Here is a 15,187-nt window from a genome sequence, read left to right on the forward strand (position 1 = left end):
ATAAGTCCAGGTGTAGCCATGCTGCACCATCTCTCGGTAAATGTGCTCATTCTTGTGGCTCCATCCGTCGACACGAGGAAGTGGAGGTTCAGATTTACAGTTTTTCTGGGCAGGTCATCCAGTGATGTTGCACCACTGGTCAGTCAACGGCTGCTGTCTGGTTATGCCAGAATCGGCCACTCGGAGCAATCTGCTTGGAACCACAAACAAGGTGGTCCCGTAAACTGGGCTGAGTTTGGATACCAGTAGTGAGGGGGTTCTAACTGGTGCTGTGTTGTGTGGATCTGAGGAAAGTTGACAGTGGCAAAGTGCTACAATTGTAGGTACTTTACACAACAGCTATTAAAAATGGAAAGTAAAAACAACAAAGTTCATGCTCAATAATCCAGGTACAAATCCAACAATGTTCAGTCAGGTCATCTGGACGCTTTCTTTTTTTTTTTTGCTGAGACATTTCATCCTTCATCCAGATGACTTCTTCAGTCCAAGGAGCCACAAACAAACTGGAGTCCCACAAACACCAACTCCCATAGTGTGTGTGTGTGTGTGTGTGTGTGTGCGTGCGTGCGTGCGTGCGTGCGGGCGGGCGGGCGGGCGGGCGGGCGGGGGGGCAGTTTGCTGGTGATAAAATGGTTTCTGGGGCCCACCCTCTCTCCTGTCAATTCCTCTAAGGCAGCCATGCCAAAATGGTTCAAAACACCAAAGTTCATGCTCAATAATTGTTTCTGTTCAGTGTCCTGAGATGACTTCTGTTGTGACTTGGCGCTATCTAAATAAACTGAACTGAATTTAAGTGAATTTTAATCCAGGTACAAATTCAAGAATGTTCATTCAGATCTTTTGGATGAAGGACGGAGCGTCTCAGCAAAAAAAAAAGAAACCATCCAGATGACCTGACCTGAACATCGTTTGAGTAAAAACATCTTTGATAGTTAAATTAAAACATACTGTAATGTTTGAGACTTATGCCAAGTTTTCACTTAAAATGTACCAAACTAGTGATGGGTCTGAAGCGACGTAAATGTGTTTTTGGAATTCTCTTTTTAGATGAAAAATAACCCATTGCAAAATGCTTTCTTGAATCCCAAATCAACAAAAATGTGATTCGAGTTATCTTAAGAAAGTTGAAAGCCTTCAAAATAAGATAATAAGAGCCGTGTCACGATCCGAGTATAATGCCCCCACATCCCGTCCATTTCATCGTTTTGGTCTTCTTCGGCTAACAGAATTAAATGTGTATCAAAACGTCTGTTTGATGTTTCAAATTGTAAAAAAACTAATAATAGATTAACTGAGTTCGTTCCAATCATTGTTCCACAACATACTTATGAAACCAGGAATAAACATCTTATCTACACCAAATATAGAAGACTTAAAATCACTAGTCAGACCTTTTCTGGGAGGGGCTCACAGATTGGAATGAGCATGACGAGAGTTTTAAAAAAGTTGAAATTCATCTCCACCTTCAAAAACAATTAAAAACCAAATTGCTCTGTTCATATACTTGAGATCACGTGTAGGATCTGTAACCAATTGATCAGAGGTACATGATCTGTATTATATGCAAAGTTTGTTTGAGGACTGTTGGATGTTGTTATTGTGATGTTATTTTAACATGTTACAAACTGTATGCAATTATTTGTACCCAGGCTCTGTCTAGAAGCTTTAAATAGTTTTTGGAGACCTGATTCACGCACCGTTATCTTGCAGTTATGTATTATGATTATTTTTGTGTGTGTGTGAATAAACTGAATAAACTAAACTGAGCAAACACTATATTAATATAGTATATTAATATAGTGCTTGCTCAAATCACATTTTTTGTTGCTTTGGGATGTTTTTAGGGAACAAACATGTATCTTTTAAATTAGATTATCTCTTGTATAATTTTTTCCCCAAATAGCATTTTGGGGTCTTTTACTATTAACACTGTGGAGAAGAACTTTGAAAAAAGTACCATGACCTCACAGATGGGTTCATGGTAGGGGTGCGATTACATCAGGGATCAGCTCTGAGCCCCCTCTGGTTTGAACTAATTATGGGTGAGTTGACAGTTGAAGTCAAGCAGGAGTTTCCCTGGACTATTATGTTTACAGAGGACACGGATCTTTAGTGAGAGTAGGGAGCAGGTGGATGAGAGCCTGGAGAGATTAAGATATTTCATTGGGGGCTGCCTAATTGGACAGGTTAGAATCTGGTTGAGGCATTTAGAGAAAGTTCAGGCTGAGATGGTTTGGACAAGTGCAGAATGGGACAGTGGATATATTAAACAAAGGATGTAGAGTATGGAGCTGCCAGGGAGGATGAAAATGACAACAGAGGAGGTGCATGGATGCAGTAGAGGATACACAGAGAAGATGCTGGGAGAGGATGAGATGTAAGCAGATGATCTGCTTTGAAGATCTCTAAAGGAAGCAACCAAAATAATATTTTTGTAACAAAAAAGCTAGCTTCAAACAAACACCCTTATCATTAGTCCTGGCAATATGAGATAAATGATTCTTGGCAACACTAGTGCACGATCCTCCAGCCCATCGACTGTACTGTTTTGGTTGCATTATAATTACAGGTGGAGCAGTGGTTCCAGAAACTGTACCCCCGGCCAAGTTGCTTTTACCGTCAGAACCAATTATGCACTGACAAGAAGGTAGATTGAGAGAGAGCAGTGCAACTTTACATCATATGGGTCTTAAATATCACTTCTGATATCCCGAACATGCTTTAACAACATTTATCCTTGAATCTGCACCTATCCACACACTCATTGCACTAATACGTGCAATCGTTATGCATTTCTTCCAGCTTGAGCTTTTTCTGCATCTGACGGCTACGTCACAGAATCAAAATGGAGTCAAATGCTTTTCTCTCACAGCTGATAAAATGTATTAACTGTTTTATTCTGTGTTTCTATGTGTAATATTGTACCAGACTTTCTAGAAGTAGCATTTTTGTTGAGATGTCAAAATGACTTGGTTGGATTTCACTTGGCAACTGGAGCTGTCAGGCAGCTCAAGTGTTTTTGCTGGAATCATCAAACCGTGTGTCTCCTCACTGAAATAAGTGTAGATGAACATGAGAAGTCGAAGCACTCCCACTGCTCTTTTTCTCAGATTTAAATTGTTCACCTGTCACATTCGTATTCAGCAACCAGGAGATGGTCAGGATTTAGATTTATGAACCTTCCAAGTCAGTTTGAAGAGAACTCCGCTTTCAGTATTGCCTTTAAGTCACAGGTGTTCAGGACAAGCAACAGAAAAGGACTAGTTTTAGCAGTTTTCCTGTCATTTCTTTTGCAAATATGTGAATACTGGGACATGTACAAGGAGTAAAACATACTCACTTTAACGTTATGCTTTATTTATATACTTAGTTTTTCCACAGTTAAAAAATATACATAGGTCTGCATAGTTCATAGTTTTTAATTATGAAAAAAAAAAAAAACTACACCCCCCCACTGCCCCCTATAAGAATCTGATCTTTTCATTTGTCTTAAATTGTAAAAAATATAAATTATTAGATATTTTTATCTTTATAATGTCACCCCTACTGGTCACAAAAGCCCTCTCGAACAAACCTCAAGTGGCCCATGGGCCACCAGTTGATAATCAAACTTTAATTCCTATTTTTTCTGGATGTAAATCACTTTTTTTTGGAAGATTATTTACTTTGGTGTCGATTTTGTGCCGCTGGAAGGATTTTTACTGAAACCTTTTTGCTTTTGGGCATTTGTTATGATACGTAACCATGGCAACAAGGTGGGTTTTTTTTTTTTTACAACCAGGAGCAGCTGATTAACATCGCAAAAGCTCAAATACCTCAACTACAGACCCAAGTCCCAAATGAGTTGAAAAGGAGGCGCCGTGGACAAATTCCCGTCAACCTGGCGGTGGTGTTTAAGTGCCTGGCCACCGAGGTCCTGGAGTTAGTGGGAAGCTCGGCTTGTGACGGCGGGAGGACCGGGGTCATCTCCCGGCACCTTTATCTGTCTGTCCGTGGCAACGAGAAGCTCTGCAGACTGCTGGGAGGAGTGACCATCACTCAGAGAGGAATTCTGCTCGGCATTCAGGCAGTCCTGCTGCCCTGGAGGACCGAGAGTCCCGCCGGATCAGACAGCAAGCTGGATCTCTATGGACGGATCGATATCTGTGGCCAGATTCACTGCAGGAGATCCTTCCTGTCCACAGCTATCAGCATCTAACAACTCTTGAATGAAACCAGGATGATGAGCTATGACAACACTTAATTTCCCTTTAGGATTACTAAAGTATTTTTGAATTGAATTGAATTGTAGCAGGTTGTTGCGGCTCTGAACACTTTTAATTTAGTGAATGAAGGTGAATCTCTTTTGATCGTAAAGGTTGCAGACCCCTGATCTACATGAAAGGACTCTTGGGCCAGAAAATTTTGAATTTAAGATTTTTTTTTTTAAACTTGAATAATACTTTGGAGAAAGGTTAAAAGTTTATTTTAAATTCTTGTAGATCCAGAACATTAGGAGCCTCATAAGTATTAATCTTGCTTTTTTTGTTTTGTTTTGTTTTTAAGAATTTAATCTATTAGACTTTTTTTGGGGCAAATCTTTGTTTTCTTGTGCTTTGAAGTTCATTTTTGTTTATTTTCAGCAGCAAAAGCCTAACATGAGTAACTGTTCTTTTAAAAAGGGGGTGGAACTTCAGTCCCCCATTTGGACCATGGACGGCCCAAAAGGGTCATTGAAGTTCTGAAAACCAGCTGGCAGTCGCTAAAACAGATTCATCGAAGGTTTGAAGGGACACTGATAAAGTTGATCAGCTTGTATGCTGATGATATCACTTTATATTATTTTAAAAATATCTGCTTGATCCCCATAGTTTATTAAATCAACTGAATTATTTTCTTTGAAAACACTTGTTGTATGTAGCCAAGTTTTATGAATTATTATCCAAAATTTTATTTTTTAGTAGAAGTCAGTTAAGGTTTGTTGTAGGACAAAGGGATTAAGTATAGCTCTTTTTTTTTTTAAATTGTAATTAATTTCACTCATTTTGAGGCGATTATTTTTCATCTGTTTTGTTGTTAAACCTAAAAATTATATTTAAAAAGCATCACCGTTAAATCTAAAGAAGGTCTACATCTGCATCAACCTCTTAAGCCTGTGGGTCTAAATTATAACATTCTTTAATTGCAGTTGTGGGCCACACAAAATCACTCCAAGGGCCTCAAATGGCCCTCGGGCCGCACATTGGACGCCCTTGCTTTAAGTAAATATTGGAAACATTGCACCCAGTGAAAGCAATGCTACCAGTTAATACCAGTTCTTCAGCATCATCTCTTAACTCTGTAAATAAAGTTGGGAAATCAAATGTTTGAGGGTTGGTTACCCTCCAAAGTACCTGGAAGGATTTACACGCTGACTGGGCTCAGGTGCTATTTACTATGTTAGCGGGAGCAGTGACTGTGGAAATGAAACTAATCAACCTTGACTCTAGCCTTTGTGAGTGCTCCATTTATGCTTGCTGAAAATGTTTGTGCTAAACATATATTTTATTTTGCTTCAGACTCATTCTTTAACCCAACGCCGAGCTGTCCCTGGACGATCAAAACATTTTGACGTCCTCCTGGCTGAACACAAGGGCCTGGCCAAGGAGAAGGAAGCCTTGAAAGAGAAGGAGAAAGAAAAAGATGGAGCCCAGAGAGGAAAGGAAACTTGTATCGCAACTCCAGATACAACGAGCCCCATCAAGTCTCACTGCCCCAGTGAGCGTCCACTGTCCTTACTGAAGCTGCGGCTCGCTAATTCACACATACTGAGGTAGGACCGGGTCGATTTGATTTGATTTATTTATTGATTTATTTGATTTGACTGTTATTTATTGTTTATTTTTACAATATTAGGAGTTAATTGATGCAGTTTAACAAACATTGAGCTGGTGCTTTCAGAATGCAGCTGGAATAGTTCATAGTTTTTCCAAATATTTGCTTTTTTTTTTTTTTGGCATGGTCAGTACTGTAGCTGTTTTTGATCTTTATAACTACATTTATAAGGTTTGTTTTAGCTTCTTTAGAGTGTTTTCTTGGATGGGGGACTACTAAGTGACGTAAGGGGATGATAACTGATTCAGACAGAAGCATGTGTTTATTGGGTGAACAAGTTTAAAGCTCTTCCAGTTCACGCACTGTGTCTGCATTATTTACATCACTGGTAAGATGAAAAACAGCCTCAAGAAATGGATGGATGGTAACTTGAGCACAAAATATGCCCGTGTGTAGCAGCCAAAACACACCGGACCGCCGTTCTTCCATTCCAGCTGCAGCTCGTGACCATTTTATTCACACGTTAAAGGCACTTCACTAAAATAGAAGATATTTACTTGTTGCAATTTTCTCTTCTCTCTTGTGCTCTTTTTCAAAAATGTGCAGCGCAATATTGATTTTGTTTTGGATGAGTACTGTATTTTTCCAGTGTATAAGTCACTCCGGAGTATAAATTGCATCAGTCGAAAAAAACGTGTCGTTTTGGCGTATAAGTCGCAGGACTGACAAATCTATGCAAAAAACTGTGACTTGTACGCCGGAAAATACGGTACTTGCCTCAAAGCTCTACTTTTTCATACACTTTATTTCACATTATCTAACGCTGCTGTAATCATTAATCCAAAGACAAAGGTCAAACACATACAGTAGCTACCAACTACCGTCTTCATTTTTGTTGTTGATGATGGTGAATGTCGCATGCAGTGACATGGCTAAACAAACTGTCGACCAACTTTTACACAATCGCAGGAAGTAAGAAAGCAAACATTAGGTTCTTATAACACCCCCATAGTGGAGCCAGCAGTCTTTACAACCCTCAGAAAATCCTTAAAACTGATTGGTTTAAAAACACGTTATGACATTCTGTTAGTGATTCCCTCAGCTGAGGTTTCAGTCAAACCAAGCTTCGATTAAACAATATACGAGAATGATATGCAACATAAATTATGGATATGCAATTGATGCACATTTACTGCATATTAAGAGAATGAGAGGCTGAGATCTGTTATGCTTCGTTACTATGATCAGTCCTAAAATGTGCTCAAACCTTTCTATAGTAGACCGCCTGTTGCAAATTTAGCACCATTTACTTAAATCTGAATGAGTCTGTCAAATAAATGCATTGTAAAGGAATAAGTACACATCAACATGACAGATAAGTATTTGCATCTGTGCAGCTTTACAAAACATTGCAATGATAACGGCTGATCTCACCCATGTTTCTGCGATGGGAAATTAAGCAGGGATAATCTGACCGGAGCGGAAACATGAATAGTTACATTCATCTTGTTTTTCCATATGTTCCCACCAGGGGGTGCTATAAAACACAGACTGCTCTGAGTATGATGAGAAACTCGTTTCCTACTTCTGTTTGAAAGAGGAGTCTGGTAAAAAAATAATAAAAAGGACTTTGTTTGGGGCGTAACTGCAGTCAGAATGTGGAGCAAATTAAGTAAATGATTGGGAAGTTGCTACGATAAAAGTTTGTTTTAATTGCCCTACAGTCTTGATTTATTCTACATACGGTAATCTGTCTCTGCTTTCTTTAATCCCCCTTTTCTTCTACATTTTGTCCACCCCAGAGTTCCAGGTAGCTCCTCCTCCACTTCAACTTCCAGTCCTCTGCCCCCAGCAGCACCTCCTGCCCCAGCTCCTCACCCGGAGACGTCCCCTCACAGCTGGCTGTCCACAGCCGGAGACAGCAGTCGACTTTCCAGTGACGAGGGAGATGCAGAGACTCCAGAGGACACGGAAAGACCAGCCTTTCACTGCTCCAACCATCATCCACGGCCTTTAGGGGCGAGTATCACATCTACTAATGCAGACCTTTATTTACACAGCTTTTACCCCAAACTGTTTTACACCGCACCACCTGCTAGTATATCCCATTTAGGTTTGTTGTTGTAGTGATTAATACTAAATAAAATTTATGTTTTACTTATTATTACAAATAAAATTAAAGAAATTCAAGAATTAATACATTTTGGTGACTCAGCAGGTATGTGATACCCTGAACGTTTAAAAAAAAATACATTTCTTCTTTATTTAGATGCAAAGTTTTGTATCTGTTAATGTTATTTATTTAAACACTAGATCAGCTTCACACAAAAATTATTTAAATGTGTAAATATGTCACACTTGCATACAAACATTGTACTTTTTCTATTATTTAAGTATTTACAATGTAAAGTTTATTGTTTATAAGTATTGAGAAATTCCTTTGATACGATTAGCCAAAAGTAAATTTTTCAAAAAGGTAATTAAAATTATATTTCTTAAACCAGGAATATTTGTTTTACTTTTATGGAGCTTTAGCTCCTTTAATTGAATGCCTTTCAACGCTGTAATTTCCTCCACTTTCCTGTGTAATTTAGCCACTCTTTCTCACTCTGCTTGTGTTATTACCTTTTTTCTCCCCTCTAAAATGATCTCAACTTGCTCCTCTTGTATTTCCCTGCAGGCTTGCGTCTTCAGCAGCAGGCTGATGGGACGGGGATACTATGTGTTTGACAGGCGATGGGACAGGATGAGGCTGGCGCTCCAGAGCATGGTGGAGAAACACCTGAACGCACAGATGTGGAGGCGAGCCTCTTTCATTAGAGCTTCAAGTCAACAGGAATTCACGACTAAAGTTTTCTAAGAGTTGAAAGTGTTAAAGGTGGTTGTTCTGTGTGTTTCAGGAAGGTGCCCCTGGCTGCTGAGAGCCTCTGCTCCCCCTCACTGCCTGGTACCTCCTCAGTTTCCTCACAGCAGGCTCCGTCTCCAACAACCCTGACCACCTCTGTTTTCAGCTCCCCGTCCAGCACCCTCACCTACACCGCCGCGTTCCCTCAGTCTGCATCCATGTCCGGGGCGTTCAACGTCAGAGGCTCCCCGCAACCCCGCCCCCAGCCGCTCGCATCAAAAGCTCGTAACGGCTTGCACAAAGCCGGCCGCTCGTCCAAAGACATGGAGGACCTCGCTCTGGGACCTAAGAAGAGAAAGAACTCTTCCTCCTCCTTCTCGTCTTCTTCCTTGTTTCAGACTGTGGATCATCACAAGAGGAACGGCAGCAGCTTTCACCCAACGTTACAAGGCTTAGGGGTGACTGCCGTCCCCCCAGGCAGGAAAAAGGGACCCGGTCACGGCAACAGCGGACTTTTGAGCTGCTCAGACAACTGGCTGTCCAGAGTGGACGGGTCTCAAAGCCACAGCTCACAGAACTGGTAGAAAACTTATTGACAAGTTCACAATCTTAACGGTTTAAAATATAAAGTTGAAGAGAGTTTATGCTGAGTCAGCATTCACACTATTTTTGTCTAATTTAGAGTCTTTATTGACTTAACAAGACAAATTGAAGTTGAAGGCAAATTTACTGTTGTCTTTTTATAACCTTATTACCTTTCTTCTTTTTGAAGTCGCGAGCTTGGCACCAGCAGCTACGCCCCCAGAGAACCTGCCTCTGCCCTACATCAGACGAGGGCTCCCCCCACAGTACCCTTAGCTTATGGGGGAGGTGCAGAGGGGAGGAAGAGGAGGAGCCCCAGCTCCTACAAAGGGAAGGCCAGTAAGCTTAGCCGGCCATCTGGGTTGGAGAGCCTGTTTGGGAAGGGGAACGACAGCGGGGGGATCCTGGCTTCAGGGCCTGAGTCTCCGAGACAGGTAGCTTTGTTATTATCTCACTAAGAGATTCATATCTTTCTGTTCTCACCCAGATCAAACAAGAGATATGACGCACACAAGCTTCATTTTCATCATTTATCTTGAGATAAACCGTTTAAGACACTGCATGAATGATGGGGGGTGATATGCATTCCTTCCAGGGATGCTAGGCTTTTTAACTTGATCGTGTTGTTGTTTGATCAACTGTCATCTGAATCACGGCAAAGAAATGAAACCCAGTTAACGAGCGCGTGTTCTGTCGCCGCAGGCCAAGTTCCACCACTGACAGGAACCCGCTTCATAGACTGAATGCTGGACATCTGCACAAGCTTCCACCGTTTGTGACCTTTGACCTCACCACTCTTCCAGCGACAGCGCCAATCAGACTGCTACATGTCGCCGACGTCACCGCCGTTCCAACGACACTCGAGTCCACTCAGTGGGACGCCGTCGGGGCGCTGGAGTCTTTGCCTGCGGTCGGTTCCTTTCACTGCCTCTCCTTGGGTTTGATGTTTCTGTTGGAAAGCTGCTCTGTTCCTCTGGTTTTCCCAGAACAAGATAAAAATAAACTATTCTCTCAAAAGGGAATTTGCCTCAAGTGTATTAGGCATCGTTGACAACACCACCACTGAAAGGTGTGCTCGAATGAAAGACGAGATTGAAGGTTACGGACCTTCTGAGACGACTACTGTGGGATTTTAGCAACTTTTTTCTCCTGTTTAAAAAGGGGGAGCGTTAACAGCAAGTCAGCTGGGTTTTATCCAGTTTCCCCCCTTCTTTTAGCCTCTTTTTATTGTTTCTTTGTGTACAAAACAGCTTAATTTCTCTATCATCTCCTTTATACCCAATTTGTGTCCCAGCATGCCTGTGTTCAAAGTGCACTTACTGCCCTGTGTTCCTCTCGCTTCCTCTGCTGGCTCCACGGCCGTCTACATCAACGTTACGCAAAAACAAAGACCTGCTTGGGAAGAAGAAACTGCTCGTGTTACCAATGATGCCACCTTGTATTTCAATATAGGATGAAGTCTGACTACATGGATTTTTTTTTTTCTTTTTAAACATAAAGTCCAGGACTTGCATCCAAAATGAAATTATTATTACTATGGTGTTGGATTATTTTTATTTTTTGTATAATAATTTATCATTCGTAAATAATGTTTATCTAAGTGACCATTAGGGTTTGAGCTACAGACTTTTTCAGCAAAAAAAAAAGGAATTTTTATGGCATTTTGAAGAAATGTTGAAAGTATTATTGTAGTTCATATTTGTACATATCTGTTATTTTTATATTTATTGATAATGTCCCCCTTTTACTAAATATGAGGTAAAAAGGGGCTTTTTTTTCTCTATTTACTTGGAGTATGTTTAACAATAATGATCAGATTTGCCTGGTTTCTCAAAAAAAAAAAATGTGTAGCAAATTAATGACAACAGCTGCACAAAGTCAAGTATGAGTGTTTGGCAGCTGTTGCTGTTTGCGAAGAATTTACCTGTGTTCAGTTCTGTTTCATGAAATAATCTGTGAAGAAGTATGTTGTAGGGTTAAATGGTTGGATACATATATTGATCTTCGGCCTTTAGAGTCCATCCATGATAGTGTTTTTTAAGTAATATGATATTTTCCACTTTATTTTAGCTTATTTATATTTTCCTTTTTAAGATTTTTGACCTGTAAATAAATTTAATTCAAAATGCGCTGTCAAAACACCCTGAAAGCGAGTTCAACTCGTTTAATTTCAGCAGCAACGCCTCAAACTTTTTTGGGATTTAACTCGCTCCGTGATGCGTCACAGCTCCTTTTTCAGAATAAAATGTCACAGACTGCCTGAATAAAACTCACGTACTTGTTTCATGTGTTCCACCAATTTTAGCTCACGTCTGTGTCCCGTGAAACTCAGCGGATGGAGACTTTTGTCCAGAACAGTGACGTTTGCGTTGCGCTGCTGCTAGTCAGGAAAATAAATTGTTTCCAAACGTTATCCTGCAGGTTCCAGCTTTCATAAACCCCACGTCTGAAGTTAGCCGCACGTTTTCTCAGCGTGATAAAGCTGTATGCTCCAATGTGCAATAAATATAATTCTGGATCATTTCAGCTAGCTCATTCATTCACTTAGACCCGTCTAAAGCTTTTGACACTGTGGATCATGACATCTTGTGTCATAAGCTTTCAGAAATTGGTTTCTCAGGTCATACCATTAGTTGTTTCTCAGATCAAAGGCAATGTGTTAGACAGAATGGTACTTCTTCCAGTTATTTAACAGTCAACAATGGTGTACCACAAGGCTCAGTCTTAGGACCCACCCTCTTTACAATCTACATAGATATTGTAGGTCAGTGCATCCCTGATGCATCCTTACATTTCTATGCTGATGACACGGTTGTTTATTGTCGAGCTAAAACGGTTGCTTCTGTTTTCCAGCTTTTGCAATCTGCATTCGACATCATCCAGTCTGATTAGTTCCCTCTCAAACTTGTCCTAAATGCCGACAAAACCAAAGGGATGCTGTTTTCAAAGAGTAAGTCTGTCCCCACAGTTCTTCCTCTGATTTTATCCTTTAATGTTGTCCCTATTGAATTTGTCGAGTCCTACAAATATTTGGATATCTTGGTCGATTCGCATCTCTCTGTTAAGCTCCGCATGGAAAACTTGGTAAAGAAACTGAAAGTTAAACTGGGTTTCTTTTTCAGGAACAGATCCTGTCTAACTCTGAATGCTAGGAAACACCTTGCGACTGCGACTTCCCTCTATCGACTACGGTGACATTTACATGAACGCTCCTGCAAGTACCCTGCAGATGCTGGACACTGTCTACCACAGTGCGCTAAGATTCATAACTGGCTGTGATTATCGTACCCACCACTGCACCTTGTATTCACTGGTTAACGACATCATTAACTTCACCAAGACACTCTCACTGTTACATTTTCATCTTTAAATCACTTCTTGGTCTGCTGCCTTCATACATCTCCTATATGTCTCTGCGTGAGTGCAGCTACAGCGTGCGCTCTCAGGACATTATTACATGTAGTGTTCCCTCAGTCAGGACTGAACTTGGCAAAAGGGCCTTCTCTGCTCCTGTTTCCTGGAATATCTTGTAAAAAAGATTTGACACTCTTGATCTTGACCTCTCTAAGTAGCTTCAAACATCTGTTAAGTTCCTGGCAAAACCAATGCGGACATGTTCCTGTTTTTAGTTTTTTACACCGCCTTACAACCTAGCTGTTTTATTTACATCTTCTTTTAAATACAGTTTTATTTTCACTTGTTCTCAATTCGTATGCATCCTTTATGATTGTCTTTTGTTGTCCACTGCTGTCATCACTCTGTTTAAAAAAATCAGGCCTCTCTTGTAAATGAGTCCCCGAGGCTCATTGGGATTAACTTGTATAAATAAAGGTTGAATGAGAATTCAACCTTTGTACAGGTTAGTCTCATTGAGTCACGACTCATTTACAAGAGAGACAACTTCTATTTATTCTTCTTTATTTATTCTTCTTCAAGAGATTTCTTTACCAAGCTTTCTTAAAAGGGAGATGTGTATCGACCAAAATTCTCAAGTATTTGTAGGAATCGACAAACTCAGTAGGAACACCATTCGTCCATATGATAGAAGGAAGGACTGCTGGTACCGACTTCCTGTTTGAAAACAACAACCCTTTGGTTTTTGTCAGCATTTAGCACCAGTTTGAGACGGAACAAGTCTGGATGTCAAAGCAGACTGTAAAAGCTGGAAAACCTTGGCAACTGATTTAGCTCGACAATAAACAATTGTCGTCGAGATGGAAATGTAAGGATGCATCAGGAATGATCTAACCTTACACAAATTGGGAAGAGGATGGGACCTAAGACTGAGCCTTGTTGTACACCATTATTGACAGTTAAATAGCTGGAAGATGTACCATTATGTTGAAAACATTGCCTTTGGTCTCATGCTACAGATTATGAATGCTGTACAAAAAGCAAAATTTTAAAGTGCTCCTCTGCTCCCATGTTCACTAAAGTTTCATTCAGACGTTGACAGAACCTCACTGCCTCGTTTGTCACATGTAAAACCATCCCCCAGCCCTGCCGTCTGCACAGATAATGGTCCAGTGTGTTTTTTAAACTCTGCCAATGGGTACTCAATAACCAGTGTTGTGGATCTCGTTTGCTAACTAACAAAAGATGCTTTTTGTGAAACCAGGCTCGTTTGAATTTTATATTATTTTAAAGGGCCCAAAGCTGCTTTTGGTTCCACACTTGATTTTTATGTCTTTTAACATCCAGGGCCAATGGGTCGAGTCTCAGTGTGATTATGTGGGTCGTGGTTTGCAAATTCAAAACTGGGTCAAAACGCTTTCACGTACTTATCCAGGTACCATTGTGTTCACCACCGCAGCGTTCTCGTTTCTCCTTTTGAGTTTTTAAGACGATGCAAACTGGTGGGCAAATCTAACAAAGTCTTCAGTTTGAAGGAAATACTCCTGATTAATGTGCATTTTATTTTCTGAACTGGTTCACAACAAATGCATTGTGACCAAAAGAAACAGTTGTGTAGCTTAAAGTGCCGTGGTCGGTTCCTCAGTTTGTACGACCTGCACCCCGCCCACCCATGTCCACTCACTGATAACGCTGGAGTAACTGAAAGCATCTGATTTTCCTCACAGCTCCAACTCGGTACAACGTTTCAGTGTCACTAACGATGAATGAATGAATTGTACAGAATCAGGTATATTTGTGTTAATTTACTCCAAAATGCTTCCCGTGGTGACACTTTATCCCTCGGTATGTGAGGTCGGATTGATTTTTTATGCTGGGCGCCTTTTGTTTTATTTGGGTACTAGCTGTGTACAGGTAACTAACAAGATTAGTGTCTTTTTCACAGTTTTACCACGTATACTAAAGTGAACTAATGTTTAAATTCTGGGATACATTTTTTTTTAAAATCAAAACTCATTTTAATACGGCTCAATTTTGGTGTTAAATTCTAGGAATTTTAGCTATTTCTGTTTGATTTTCATTTTCCAACTTTGTCATATTGTCCTGATCTTAAAGCAGTTTTAATTATATGATAATATAAGATTCTATAGTCGAGTGTTTCCTGTCAGCCAGCGCATTGTTCTCACTTTTCTGATTCAAATTCTGGTAAATGTTGAATGTGTGAAGAAATGCTCTGCAGGATTTTTGCTGGTTTATTCGGACTTTGTGCTGCTGGATATTTTAAAATGCTTTTCCCTTCAGAAACGGGGTCCTACACGCTGTAAACGTCATGGTTTTATACCCAAGTTTTATTAAAAGGTTTAAAGTGCGGCAGTGTTGTTTTCTAACTCTAATGCAGCTTTTCAAGTTAAGAAAAACTGTTGTCGATGATGAATGTTTTTTATATATAATACTTGTTAATGTTGCATGTATTTGTTGAATGTCTTCCTGTTCAAGCAACTTATGACCTTGTTTTGTCTAATGTAAAAAAAAAAGTATCACTGGACAAAGAACAAACTAAAAATATCCTGTTTTGTCCAGTGTCTCACAAGGAAGCTTATGTTCATATATATA

The 15,187-nt window shown here is 40.2% G+C and overlaps 1 protein-coding gene across 1 annotated transcript in view; it reads left to right on the forward strand.

Annotated features, from left to right (window-relative positions):
* atxn7l1 (ataxin 7-like 1) overlaps positions 1 to 10,338 on the forward strand; it is a 37,969-nt gene extending 27,631 nt beyond the window's left edge. Inside the window, exons 7-12 of the mRNA XM_037696142.1 lie at positions 5,538 to 5,791; positions 7,596 to 7,812; positions 8,474 to 8,595; positions 8,694 to 9,218; positions 9,411 to 9,654; positions 9,923 to 10,338. Coding sequence (XP_037552070.1) covers positions 5,538 to 5,791; positions 7,596 to 7,812; positions 8,474 to 8,595; positions 8,694 to 9,218; positions 9,411 to 9,654; positions 9,923 to 9,940 — 1,380 coding nt within the window. The 3' untranslated portion in view covers positions 9,941 to 10,338. The remainder of the gene's footprint in view (positions 1 to 5,537; positions 5,792 to 7,595; positions 7,813 to 8,473; positions 8,596 to 8,693; positions 9,219 to 9,410; positions 9,655 to 9,922) is intronic.
* The last annotated feature ends 4,849 nt before the right edge of the window (positions 10,339 to 15,187 follow it).

The sequence above is a fragment of the Nematolebias whitei genome, chromosome 22, assembly GCF_014905685.2.
Source record: "Nematolebias whitei isolate Nwh7 chromosome 22, NemWhi1, whole genome shotgun sequence".
In the NCBI taxonomy this organism is placed as follows: Eukaryota; Metazoa; Chordata; class Actinopteri; order Cyprinodontiformes; family Rivulidae; genus Nematolebias; species Nematolebias whitei.